Here is a 14423-nt window from a genome sequence, read left to right as displayed (position 1 = left end):
ATTCTGCATAATTGTGTAGAATTAGAGATGAAAATGTTCTAGCACATAAAAATATTTATCTCTCTCTCTCTCTCTCTATATATATATATATATATATATATATATTAAGTAATGTGATTTATAATTTAAAAATTTTAAAAATTTAAATTATAAATCACATTACTTAATATTGAATTAGCTCTAGGACATTTAACTATCGAGCTTATTATATATCTAAATTACAACGAGCATTTCCTGTATTTTAATTAAACTAGTAATTTCACTATTACATTAAAATACACTTAGCTCTTTAGACTATTATTCTAATCTCCTTTAAATTATATATATATATATATATATATGAGTGACCTTGTTCCCTGAATATTAAGTCTACAGAAAGTTCCCTGAATATTAAGTCTACAGAATTGAAATTTGATATATAAGCTATCTGGACCTGTAGTACACTTTTGATTTAGTTTTTTTTTTTTGTCAGCAAAAATTGCTGCTAAGGGTTAAAATTGAAAACAAAATCGTTGCAACTCTGCAAGGTAAGTCGAATAAAACATCACTCTTGCTGTTACTTTTGAGCATGCGCAAAACTAAACATACACAGCTCAAAGTCGCTTACTTTTTAATCTTTAACATCCATCCGTTGGTAGCTCGGATGGTAAAAATGCTGAAGAGATAAATAACAACTAAGGCCGGAGAGATAAGCATTCTGGTTTAGAATTTAGCGGATGGTATTTTTGAATCATTATTTTTTTAAATCATTACTGTATATTGGACTAGCGGGGGGTACCCGGCGATGCCCGGGTGTTTGGAGGTGTGTGTGGTGTTAAATAAAAAAGAACCCGAAGCCCTGAGGCGAAGTTTGAAAATAAAATCGGTGAGCCAGAATGAGTTAGTGAAAGATGTTTGAATTTATTTAAGAACCAAATTGACAGGAGCGTGGCCAGAAGTCGTTGAGCGTGACGACGACGTAGGTTTGTTTGTTATAAGCGAAGTAAAAAAAGAAAACAACGTTAACACTAAGCGGGAAAAAAACACAAAAAAAAATAACATAAGGCAAATGAATGATGAAAACAGAAAAACGAACACGTGAAAAATGGCTTAAATAAGCCTGTTTCGATATTAAAATTTTAAAAATCGAAAAAAAAAAAAAAAAACCATCTCACACCACGATTCGAACCCAAAAGTTTAGATAATGAACCAAAGACTTAACCAAATGAGCTAAGTCGACGTTCACGAAATTTGTTCGGTTTTTCAACTATTTAAAGTAAATCAGGTTATGACGTCATCTGACACATGCGTAGAATCGGTCATTGTCACGAGAGGACCATTTTTGTTGACACCCCCCCCTGTCGAAAATTGTCGATTTCAGGGTGAAAAAGTTAACATTTTTGGCCAATTTTTCGATATTTTTCGAGCAAAGGATGGAGCTTCGATGTGATACCGAGTTTGTGAATTTTTGTCGCGTCTGTCGAAAGTTTTTAGCAGACATCCAAACATACACACAAACATACATACATACATTTTCGCTTTTATATATATAGATAATAATTAATGCAGAATTGGTTGTATAATGATGAATAAGAAATCTGCATGAATCAAAATATAATATTTATGACCGGGCAATACCGGGCGGACTGCTAGTTTAAAAGAAATACATTTTCATTTGTTTTATTGAATTGAAGGATATTCAGCAACAATTATTTTTATGGTAAGAAAAAAAAAGAATATTTGCTTTAAAAAGAAGTTTAATCTATATATATATATAAAAGTGAAAATGTGTGTATGTTTGTGTGTCTGCTAAAAACTTTCGACAGACACGACTTCCGGGCGCGCACCTGTCAATTTGGTTCTTACTTAAATAAATTCAAACATCTTTCACTAACTCATTCTGGCTGGTTGATTTTATTTTCAAACTTCGCCTCAAGGATTCCGGTTCGATCCTACCCCCCCCCCCCCGCCCTAGTTTCTTTTTTATTTAACACCACACACACCTACAAACACCCGGGCAACGCCGGGGACCCCTGCTAGTCTATCTATATATATAAATCTCAAACGTCTGTGTGTATGTATGTATGTTTGTTTGTAACGCTAAAACTTTTGGCAGACACAACCAGAGTTGACAAATTTGGTATCATATTGAAGCCCCATCACCCGGATGACAAATATCGAAATTTCACGTCAAACGGACCACTAGAAGTGGGTCAACTGATCAGTTTTCTTCAAGGGGGGCCCCCCAAATCCCAAACATCTGTGTGTATGTAGGTTTGTATGTAACGCTAAAACTTTTGACAGACACAACCAAACTTGACAAATTTGGTATCATATTGAAGCCCCATCACCCGGATGACAAATATCGAAATTTCACGTCAAACGGATCACTAGAAGTAGCTCAACTGATCAGTTTTCTTCAAGGGGGGCCCTCCAAAAACCTGTCATTATCTATATATATAAAAGACAAATGTTTGTTTGTAACGCTAAAACTTGAGATGAAAGATTCCTCTCCCCTAAGAATAAAACATATGTTCAATATCTGCTTTTGTTTTTTCATTGTTTATACGGTCCCGAGCAACACCGGGTAGCCCTGCTAGTATATATATAAAGGGTAAAATGTGTGTGTATGTTTGTATGTCTTGCAAAAACTTTCGACAGCGGCAACAAATCCTCACGAGATCGGTATCGTTTTAAAGCTCGCCCCTTCGGATGACAAATATCGAAAAATTAGCCAAAAACATTAATTCCTTCACACTCAACTGGGTAGTTTTCTACAAGGAGGGGTCGTTTTTTTATTGCGTCGCCATTTTTGCAAGTTATCGTCAACGTTGGATTGCCTTCACTTAATTTCAATGTTCCGAACTTTCAGTCGGACTATGGAGACATCGGCAAAGACATCACTTTTTTTTTTAATCCTTCGCGTTACGGGTTCAAGCCTGCCTACTACCACTTTTTTTTTCTCTCTCTCTTTCCACTCAAATTACCTACTGTTGTTTCACCTCCCCGCCCCGCTACTACCAATTTATTTTTTTTAACCCCGCCCCATCCGGGGTTCCTTACTCAACCCAAGCAACGCTGGGGAACCCTGCTACTATACCACTTTTTTTTTTTAGCATCTGTTAATCCCCTCCCCCTTGCGGTTCCTTACTATACCTACACACACCCGGGCAACACCAGGTACCCCCACTAGTTATAAATAAACATATCCGAATTGAAATATTTAAAGAATATCTAGTCCTGATGAACTGAGTGCACTTGTATCCCCCATACATACCATAATACCCATACATAAACATAATTTTATTAAAATGGTTTAGTTCTTTTAAGTTCTTATACGAGAAGAAACATGCCTGTGAGGAGAAGAACAATATACGCATCTCGAAAGCAAAGAAAAACGAAAGGTTACGCTTACCAATGTAATGATGAATGTCCGTCTTGGTCAAGCACGTCAATTCTTGCCCCGAGGTCAATTAAGCACTGGACAACATCCGTGTGGCCCATTTCACAAGCTCTCAGCAGTGGCGTGTGCTTCATCAGGTTTGTAGCATCGATCTGAGCTTTGTTCTCAAGCAAAAGTTTTACGGTCGAGGCGTGACCAGAAAGGGCAGCAACATGCAAGGCTGAAATACAACAATGACAAACTTTAAATATTTTTTTTTTTTTTTTTTTTTACAAAAGCATCACCACATTATCAAGGCCCAGAGGCCACTCAAGGATAAGGGTAAAAGAGTGTACAGTAGAAATTGGTCAATATAGTAATCATTAGTAATGAAAATTTGGTAAATTTAATAACTTATATGGAACGGCTCATCAAGAACTTATTTACTTTAGACTTTTGAACACAACCATATTGTAGTCAGCCGGAAAGTAGGAAAATGGAAGTCCACAGGCATGCAGTTCTAAGAAAGAAGCTTTGTTCATGGAATCTACGTTTAGGTTTAGGCACAGATAAAGAGTGGGGGAAATTATTGATAGTGTTTACAGCTAGACGAGTGTTTCTTGTGAAAGTTTGGCGAGGGGGGACCATAGATTGAAGCTCAGTTGAACACTTTCCATGAAAATAACGATACATCAGAGACAAACTCGCAACATCTCTTCTGTGAGATAGAAGTTGCAAAGAGGAGAAAAGGACATCTCCTACGAGGCTACGAAGTCTATTTATTTGCGGACTGTCATCCTCATCTGCGTAGTTGTTATTGTTTTACTACGTTTCATCTAACTTATCCTCTGACCTTTGTCAGGTGCTTAACCGCAACGGTATAGAAATGCTGAGTCTTGTAATCGTATCCCCAGTAATTACTGCCTTCCATAGTTGTTGTCTGATCACATTTTTTTTTGATAACTAATCCTGCTTTTGATAGGATTGGCAATGCTCACCTGGAACCGTAGAGACTCAACGCCTCTATCCACTGCACCACGGACCCCAAAGAGTGATCAAGGTTGTTTTTTTTTAGTCTTAAAAATCCAAGTTTTTGTTCTTATCTGGTCATCCATTGTTGGGTCTGTACCGAATAGAATTATACATTATTTTTGGTTCCCCAACAAAAGGAGGGTGAACCTGTAATTCACCCTTGTCCGTTTGTCTGTCCGTACTTTCCTCAGTAACTTATGCCTTGGAATTTTTGGAAATTTTGCACAAATATTAAACATGATATGAGTAAAAAATGTAACAGAACGGATTTTCTGGGAAAACTCCATTTGCCCTCCTTGGGGTGCCTTTTGGGTTAAAATGGCTAAAATTGATACTTTTGTGCTTATTAAAAAAAATTGATGCCTTGGATTTTTATAAAACTTTCTGAAAACTTGTAACTGATTTCTATATAATTTTGTTTATCTATACTATACAATAACTCTTGGGTGTGCTCCAGAGGTTCTTTTAGGGCTAATAAAAAACACTCCATTTTTGGGACTATTTTACCATATTTGTCCAAAATTTTCAGTGTATGTCTATTTAGCAGTTTCGCATGGTGCTGAACTCAAATTTAAATATGTTAAGCCCTTGGAGACTTTTGGGGCTAAATGGGGGGGGGCAAATGATGGACTTAGTCATTTCTTTTTTATGGTGCAGAACTCAAATTTCCATATGTTAAGGCCTAAAACTGCACCGTTTGTACATTTTCATCAGGATTGGACGTCTCCTGGTGGCTTTGGGAGCTAAATGGGGTGGGGTGGTGGGGACTGATGAACTTAGTCATTTTTTTTTATGCCTCGTTTTCTGTGCACTCACGGAGGACCATGCATACTTTCCTTGTTTTTATTGGAATCCTTTGAGATGAGTAATTTGCATATTTATTTGTGGTGAAATAACAACTATAAAGATGAGGATAACAGTCCACAAATAAATAAATAAATATAAAAATTACTCATCTCAAAGGATTCCAATAAAACAATACATAATTAAAACTTTTAAATTCAATGTTGTAGGGTAAGGAAACTTGGTTGTGCGGACCAAGCTTTACTCAACTTAAACCCAAGGTACAGCCTGCAATACAAAAGAACAAAACGCTCCTGAGACATATTGTAAAGACAGTGACACACGAACCATGTACATATGTTATATATTCGTTATCATCGGAGTTCTCACTGGGGTTATCATCGTGGGGCGCCATTTAGATCATTGAGGGGCACTTTTTACGTTTGGGTGTATACACTCAAAAGGCGAAGACATACATTTACGTTTCTTGTATACACTGTATAACATCAAAATGTATTCGTGTGCGTATGACTGTCTCTAATATAAAGGGTTGTGTGTTTGATTATCATAAAGGGAATCGTGTGTGTGACATGTAATTTCTGAACCTACCTCTGCTTCTTCAAAACGGACCATCTGGAAATTTCTCATCCTGAAGGGAGACTTGGTACCTGCTTGACGAAGATTTATCACTCCAAGACGATGAATGTGTTTTATAGTTTTTTTTATTTCACTTTCCCCAGAGGTCCTGCAGCAGGTGGAAGTGAAATCTGCTTGTGTGGGTTCTTCTTCACACACGTCAGCGTTCGTCTCCCCCCTCCCCAGTTAAGAGGGGGAGACCACGGAAAAACGTCCGTCTTCTTCAAAGCTCAAATCAAATCTCACAGATCTAGCCAACCACGTCACACATACGTAATTTGGTCAGCTGACCTTCGGTTCTGGTAAACGTGTCTACCTCCACGTTTACTCACCTCTCTCTCTCTCTCTCTCTCTCTCTCTCTCTCTCTCTCTCTCTCTCTCTCTCTCTCTCTGTAACACATATACAACAATAAATAAATAGTGAGGTAAAGTAAGTAATGAAAGCGAGACACCCATATGTCTGCACCGATGCTGAGCTTGTTTCCCGCCAATCTCCAAAACATAAACAAAAATGAAAACGCTCGCTAGCGAAGTATGAAAATGTCACAGTAACAACAAAGTTAACCTACAAAACCAATATAACAGGTCTCACATGGCGGTAAATAGCTCAGGACAGAGTTAGATGGCTAAAGTCCAGAGAGGGGTTCCTCATTGAATGACAAAACCCTTGTGGATTAACTGGTTTGTAAGCATAACAATTCATAAAATATTTTGTTTTTCAAAGTATCAAACTTTAATAAATTACAATTAAATTATTAATAATTAAATGTGTGATTATATTGTTTAAAATTTTAAAAAAAAAAAAATCCTGTATATATTGTTTAAAATAAATAAAAAGTGTTTATTATATATATAAAAAAAGTTCTGTTTATATTGCATAGTAACATAACGGTAATTAGGGAAATTTGGGCCCTTTTATGTGATATAGGGTTTGAGAGTATTTTGCCAATCTTACCTCAAGGGACGTAAAGACAGTGACATATGAACAGTAACAACAAAGTTAACCTACACAATGAATATAACATCCAATTATTTAATGTGTCAAAAAAAAATAAATAAATAATAAAAAGTATCATTGGAGCACAGGGAAGAGCAGGTGTTTGCGTGTGTTTCACCGTGTTTCAACGTGTTTCAACGTGTTTCACCGTGTTTCACCGTGTTTCAACGTGGCGAACTTGGCAATCTGAAAATCATTCTTTCTTTAACATTCAACGATTAGAGTAACTTTTGGATATGTTCATTACTGCGACATTTTTCTTTTTCTTTAACTCAAACATTTAACGATTAAAGACCACATTCTGCAATCCTGTGACCTACGAGTGTAACAGAGTGCAGGGGAGAAAATCAGCAGCAGCCGTAGGATAGCTAACTATTGAAAATACATATGCAAATTATGCAAGTGTGCTTGCGCTGTCGTCACAGGAAGGTTGGTTGTTTGGTTGTTTTTGTTTTACGGCATATCAACCCTTTTCGGGTTATTTAATGCAGAATCCAAAGATTTTGAAGAAAAAATTTTTTAATAGAATATATTTGTTGTTTTCAAGTTGGTTTCTATTTAACCCATAGTTGGAACCCTAACAGGTACTACCACTCCAGGTCAGAGTGGACCTGGGAGCAATGGTAATTAAAGGGTGGCTCCACACTCCCCAAAGCCCACAAGCTGGGGCCTCACCACTGGATATAGTTTAAGGTCATATCCAGGACCGTCACAGGAAGGAGAAAAAGGAAAATAGGAGAGCATGAGGAGAGAAGCAAAATGCGCGCCAGGGAAGATGGACATGTGACGTTGAGGGCGAGAAAGTGAATAGAATAAAAGTCTACAGCAGATAAATGTACATTATTTTAACAAAAAAAATTGTTTCTTCATTAGAGAGAGATTCAAATATCGAAATATTGAATTTCAAGTAAACCCAACAGTATCTACTTAACTATCGTGTCACAGAAATCAACATATTCAAAAATTATGAAAGATTATAAAGTAGAAAATTATTTATTAATGAAAATAATTTTCAAAGACAGCAAAAATTCAGTTTTGAAAAAAAAAAAAAATACCAGAGAGTAACTTGTACCAAGGGAGGTAATTATTTCTGAAATCTTAGGCCAATTTAGAAAATCACAGTTTTTGCTAATTGTCTTTGAAAACTTTTTCATTATAATTAATTTTCTACCTTATCGTTTTTCATAATGCAACAAAGATGGTTAAACGTTTAAATCCAATTAAGTATGTGTCAAAAAAATATCATTGGTGTGGTGTAAATGAAGAAAAAAGAAACAAGAACGACCGACCGCGTTTTTGTGTGGCTTACCTCGTGTTCATAATGAAGAAGAAAGAAACAAAAATGGCTGCCCTGTTTCTTTATATGCCTACAGGGTGACCACGAGGTATGCAAATGAGATGCTCCTGATTGGAGATAAAAGAGGAGTGATTTGGGGAAGGAAGGCATTCTGAAGTTAGATTGCGAGCAGAGAAGTTGTATTTGTAGAAGAGAAAAGTCGGATTCGGGGAGAGAAAAGCTAAAGTTGCAGAAGTTCGTTTTGGAGTGGAGAGAAGACGCGTCAAGTGGTAACCAGAAAGTGAAAGTTCGGACAGCAGTGTCACGCAATCGACAATTGGATCACAGAGAGGAGCAGGGGCTTGCGTGCAAGAACTTGAAGTGAATAGAGTGAATTTCTACAGATATACAGCAGATGAATACACGTTATTTTAACAAAAAAAAAAAAATTGGTGCTCCTTCATTATTAGAGTGAAATTCGAAAAATCAAAATATCATATTTCAAGTAAAACCAACGGTATCTACTTAATTGTCAGGTCACAGTAATGAACATATCCAAAAATTATGAAAAACTATAAGGTAGAAAATTAATTGTTAATGAAATCAGTTTTCTCTTCCCTGCACCCTCTTTCTCACAGAAGAGATGTTGCTAGCCTGCCTCTGCTTTATCGTTATTTTCATGGCAAGTGCTCGACTGAGCTCTAATCTATGGTCCCCCCCACTAGCCAAACTTTCATGAGAAACACTCATCTAGCTGAAAACACTATCAATAATTTCCCCCACTCTTTATCTGTGCCTAAACCTTTTTTTTTTTTTTTTAATTACATTTTCACCCCAAACAAGGCACATTGACACTTTGGTGTAGGGGGCTACTATCAGGGGCAACAACTACTGGGGTACTATGTAGGGATTTGGGCAGCAAGATGTTAGTTCACGTTGCACTTGAACTTCTGCATGTCAGTACAGTTGGGGAAGCAGTGACCTGGAATGGAATTCCAAAGTCTAGCGGTTCTGGGGAAGAAACTACCGGAGTAGAAAGATCTTTTACATCTAGGGATCTCTACAGTGTGGGGGTGGGATTTTGCAGCTTGTCGGGTCTGTCGAGGGTGTTCACGTCGTGGGGGCACAAGTGCTTGCAGTTCATCAGAGCATTCACCATTAAAATACTTGTAGAACAGGCAGAGGGATGCAACGCTTCGTCGATGGGACAGAGGCTGAAGCTTAGATGGCCTATCAGATTTGCGACTCTCTTTTGAACCCTAAATGTAGATTCCATGAACAAAGCTTCTTTGTTAGAACTGCACACCTGTGGAACTCTCTTCCGTCTGCCTGCTTTCCAGCTGACTACAATATGGTCGTCTTCAAGTCCAACGTAAACAAATTCTTGATGAGCCGTTCCTCTTAAGTAATCCAATTTACCAAATTTCCACTAATAACAATTACTACGATATTGTCCCATTGACTCTGTACACTCTTTTAACCCTTATCCTCGAGTGGCCCTGGGCCTTGATAAGTGGTGACTCCTATGTAAAAAAAAAAAAAAAAAAAAACAACTGAGATTTGCTACATTGGCCAAAGATTGCGGAAAATAATTACCTCCCTTTTCACAAGTTGAAATTTCTGGTTTCTTTCTTTTTTTTTGTTTTTACAAAACTTAATTTTCGCTGTCTTTGAAACCTATTTTCATTAATACTTAATTTTTTACCTTATTGTTTTTCGCAACTGTAGGGGGAAAATTATAGTCTGCATGATTAGCGTGTGTATCATTCGCTTACGAAAAGAAAGAGAAAAATTCTTAAACTCGAAACCTGACCGACACGAGACAAAAACGTGTCTTATACAAATTGAGATGCGGTTGGGTTTGGCAATATAAAAAGCCAGCATTTCTTCAATTGGATGATTTTTTTTTTTTTTTTTTGTCGGCTCAATGTTGGTACAGTGTACTTTGCAGCCTGATGTCAATTTAAGAAAGCTTGTTCGCGATAACGTCAAAAAGGGAACAGGACAGATTTTTTTTACATGCGTTTCACCGCAGCGAACTTGGCGATCTGAAAATCATTTTTTCTTTAACATTCAACGATTAGAGTAACTTTTGGATATGTTCATTACTGCGACATTCTTTAACTCAAACATTCAACGATTAAAGACCACATTCTGCAATCCTGTAATCTACGAGTGTAACAGAGTGCGTATGGTCGCGTGGGAGAAAATCAGCAGCAGCCGTAGGATAGCTAACTATTGAAAATACATATGCAAGTGTGCTTGTGCTGTCGTCACAGGAAGGAGAAAAAGGAAAAAAGGACAGCATGAGGAGAGAAGCAAAGTGCGAGCCAGGGAAGATGGACATGTGACATTGAGGGCAAGAAAGGCTGGCATCTGGTGACAGGGAAAGAGACTTTTAAAAAGCACATCTTATATAGCACAGCATTGTAAAACTGTAGGGAAAATTGCAGTGTGCATGATTAGCGTGGGTGTCATTCGCTTACTAAAAAAAATAGAAAAAGTCAAACTCAAAACCTGACCGCCACAAGAAAAAATTGTGTCATACAAATTTTGAGATGCAGTCAGGTTTGGCAATATGAAAAGCCAGCATTTCTCCAATTGGATAATTGTTTTTTGTTTTCGTTCATTGGACAAAACAGGGGAGGGTAGAGCGATGGCCCTTGATATATCTAAGGCTTTTGACAGGGTATGGCACGATGGTATTCTAAGGAAAATTAGATCATATGGAATCACTGGAAGAATTCATAATGTAATTAAATCCTTCTTAAGTAAAAGAAAAATCAAAGTTGTCCTCGACAGTCGTACATCCAAACAATATGACATAAATGCGGGAGTACCTCAGGGGTCTATCCTTGGACCTCTATTATTCCTGATATTCATAAATGACCTCCCTGATAAAATTGTTTCGGAGATGGGTATATTTGCCGATGACACCACTCTCTATAACAGATATGAGGGGAAAACAAATGAACACATATCCAAGGAAATGGCAGAAACACTAGAGGATGACCTCCAATCCGTAGTGGAATGGGGACAAAAATGGTTGGTCACATTCAATGCTGCTAAGACTAAGCTTGTTTCCTTCAATAACTACAAGAAACCTTCTCTACCACCAATAGCAATGGCCAAGAACACATTGCCTGAAAGTACTTCTTTTAAACTCCTCGGCCTAACGTTTACAGGGAATATGAACTGGAATAGATACATTGAGAGCATTGCCAAGGCTGCTGCAAGGAAGGTTGGCTCCCTCTACCATGCTAGAAAACTACTTACGCCTGACAGTATCCTATACCTCTATAAGGCAACCATTCGCCCATGTATGGAGTACTGTTGTCACATCTGGGCTGGTGCATCTGCTGCTTGTCTCTCACTCCTGGACAGGGTTCAAAAGAGAGTCGCCAATTTTTTTGTAAATAATTCCTGAACTGTCAGCTAGGCTTCAGCCTCTGTCCCATCGACGAGATGTTGCATCCCTCTGCCTGTTCTACAAATACTTTAATGGTGAATGCTCTGACGAACTGCAAACACTTGTACCTGCCCGACGTAACTACCCCTGACAAACCCGACAAGCTACTAAGTCTCATCCCTTTACAGTAAAGATCCCTAGGTGCAAGAAAGCCTTTTACTCCAATAGTTTCTTCCCCAGAACTGCGGGTCTTTGGAACTCCCTTCCGGGATTCTGCTTTCCCAACTGCAATGATATGCAGAAGTTCAAGTGTAATGTTAACAAACATCTTTCTACTCATCTCCCTTCATAATGACCCCGCTAATTAAGTCCCTAATAGTAGCCCCCTGTGAAAATTGAATAAAAAAAAAAAAAAAAAAAAAAAAAAAAGATAAACAGTGGGGGGAATTATTGATAGTGTTTTCGATTTTTGTTACATGTGTTTCAACATGGTGAACTTGGCGATCTGAAAATTATTCTTTCTTTTTTTTTTTAATTCAAACATTCTACAACTAGAGTAATTTTTGGATACGTTCATTACTGCAACATGACAATTAAGTAGATACCATTGGGTTTACTTGAAATTTGATATTTCAATTTCCGATACTCTCTCTTATAGAGAAGAAGCACCAAAAATTTTAGTGCCTTTGAGCATATGGGAAAGTATTAGCAGCAGCAGCAGAGGATGGCTGGCTTGCGAAGAGATTGGCAGCAGAGAAAAAATGCACTACTAATAAGGGCCAGTGGAATGCGGCATGGAAAAATGAAATTTCTATCTAAATTTTTTTGTAAATAATTTCTCCTCAAGAGCAGAGCCATCCATGAGAATCTCAGTAAGAAAAGGGGCACATCTACAATTGAAAGACATGAACTGAGTCTTAACAGGGTTAGATAAAACATGCCATTTCGTATCCCAATCAACAACGGAACCCGACGGTCAACTTTTATATCAGTTATATATTTCAACAATTTCAACACAGATTCACCAGCCCAAATATTACAATAGTACTCCTTACATGGTCTGATGGTAGATTTGTAGAGATAGCGAATAGTCTCGGGTAGAAGAAAGAGTTTAGAGCGATAGAGAATCTATTTTACAAGAAGCAAAAATTTTAGTGCATTTGAGCATATGGGAAACTATTAGCAGCAGCAGAGGGTGGCTGGCTTGCGAAGAGATTGGAAGCAGAGAAAAAATGTACTACGTGGTCGGGGAAAAACAAAGTGGATGTCGAAAAAAAAGAATGTGTAAAAAGTCGAGGACGAGAATGGGCTGGCTGTGGCAGAGGAAAGAGAAACGCGAGCCAGGCTAGATGGACATGTAGCTGGTTGGTTGGTTGCTTTTGTTTTACGGCATATCAACCCTTTTCAGGTTATTTAATGCCGAATCCAAAGATTTTGAAGAAAAATTTTTTAATAGAATATATTTGTTGTTTTCAAGTCGGTTTCTATTTAACCCATAGTTGGGACCCTAACAGGTACTACCACTCTAGGTCAGAGTGGACCTGGGAGCAATGGCAATCAAAGGGTGGCTCCACATTCCCCAAAGCCTGTAAGCTGGGGCCTCACCACTGGATATAGTTTAAGGTCATATCCAAGACCATGGACATGGCAGCGAGAAATTTTTTAAGTGGTGTTGAGACACGAGAGTAGCATGTAATAAAAACTTGTCGAAAAAGAAAAGATAGCTGCTCGGATTTTATTTAATCATTTTTGTTACAAAAGGACAAATTAAAGAAAGCGAGTGTTGCAATATTTTGGTTCTATAATGGGGTATGATCCCACACAGTCGGACGATTCTATTTATAAACGATGCTGCTAAGAACTGACGAATCAAATAAATTTACGTTCTGCTACCAACCAATCAGAAACCAGAATTGCTTCATAAATATTAAACCTTTTCTGAAGCAATTTCACATGTTCTTTTCCCGGGTTTCGACACGGTAAGAATATTTTGTTCTGTGGAACTGTCTACTACAAACAAATCACCTCCCAGTACTTGTGTGTAACAGCGAACCATCTGAAACTGTTCTGAAACTCAAAATGGCTTACACTTCTAGAGCGAGAATTACAGAAATTGCTGAAAGTAAAGCTAAAATAGTTTGAGGATGATGACGTATGGCGGTGAAACCTGGCCAGTGTTGGTTACCATAGTCAACCTGTAAAAATCGAATTTAACTTGAAAATCCTTCTATGTCATTTCTTCGTGTGTTCTGGGTTAAGCCTTCCTTGACTTCATATGCAACCACTGAGCCTTGCTGTTCTTGTCGTTGGGGCTAAAAACATGCAACCTCTTATAGAATTGAATTTACTCTCTTCCTCTATCTACCCTCGTTATATGTATATATGATGATTGTAACGTCTTTTCAGACGAGTGCCACTCCCTCAGACATTTAAAATCCATGAGCCCAAATGCCTGAGGGAGTATCTATACAAATATGATGTTACAGAGTCTTAGCTTTGTACGACAGCTAAGTCTCTCTCTCGGTTCAAAATGTTGAGATCCAGCAACAAGCAAGAGCAAGATAGCCAGCAACAAATTAAACTGCAGACCAGCTTAATGCGGGTAATGGTGTTCCGCTTTATGGTTTTTTAAATCAGAGATTTGCTTCTCCTAGAAATGTTGCCTTCACCACGGCTTACGGGAGCCCTCTCCACCCCAATACAATGCCGTTGACCCAGAAAAAGAGTTCATTCGCCCTTTGGAAGGTCTTGTTTTTTATCCTTCAGGGAGACTAGCCGCCCTCCTCACCAAACAAGTCTAGTGGGGGAACCAGTTTAGTCGCCGGTGACCCGACCATGAGGCAGGTAGTACTGGGTTACATGGTACCAGTAGCACATGACATGACCTGACACATATGTGTATATATATATATATATATATATAAGCACG

General features: G+C 38.0%; 1 protein-coding gene across 1 annotated transcript in view; it reads right to left on the bottom strand.

Annotated features, from left to right (window-relative positions):
* LOC145268856 (uncharacterized) overlaps positions 1 to 14423 on the bottom strand; it is a 98241-nt gene that overhangs the window by 42248 nt on the left and 41570 nt on the right. The window contains exon 12 of the mRNA XM_080124538.1: positions 3395 to 3602. Coding sequence (XP_079980664.1) covers positions 3395 to 3602 — 208 coding nt within the window. The remainder of the gene's footprint in view (positions 1 to 3394; positions 3603 to 14423) is intronic.

Source organism: Euprymna scolopes, chromosome 44, assembly GCF_053919585.1.
Source record: "Euprymna scolopes isolate OS-2025 chromosome 44, ASM5391958v1, whole genome shotgun sequence".
NCBI lineage: Eukaryota > Metazoa > Mollusca > Cephalopoda > Sepiida > Sepiolidae > Euprymna > Euprymna scolopes.
The sequence above is the reverse complement of the archived record's forward strand: the minus strand, read 5'-3'. Positions and strand labels throughout refer to the sequence as shown.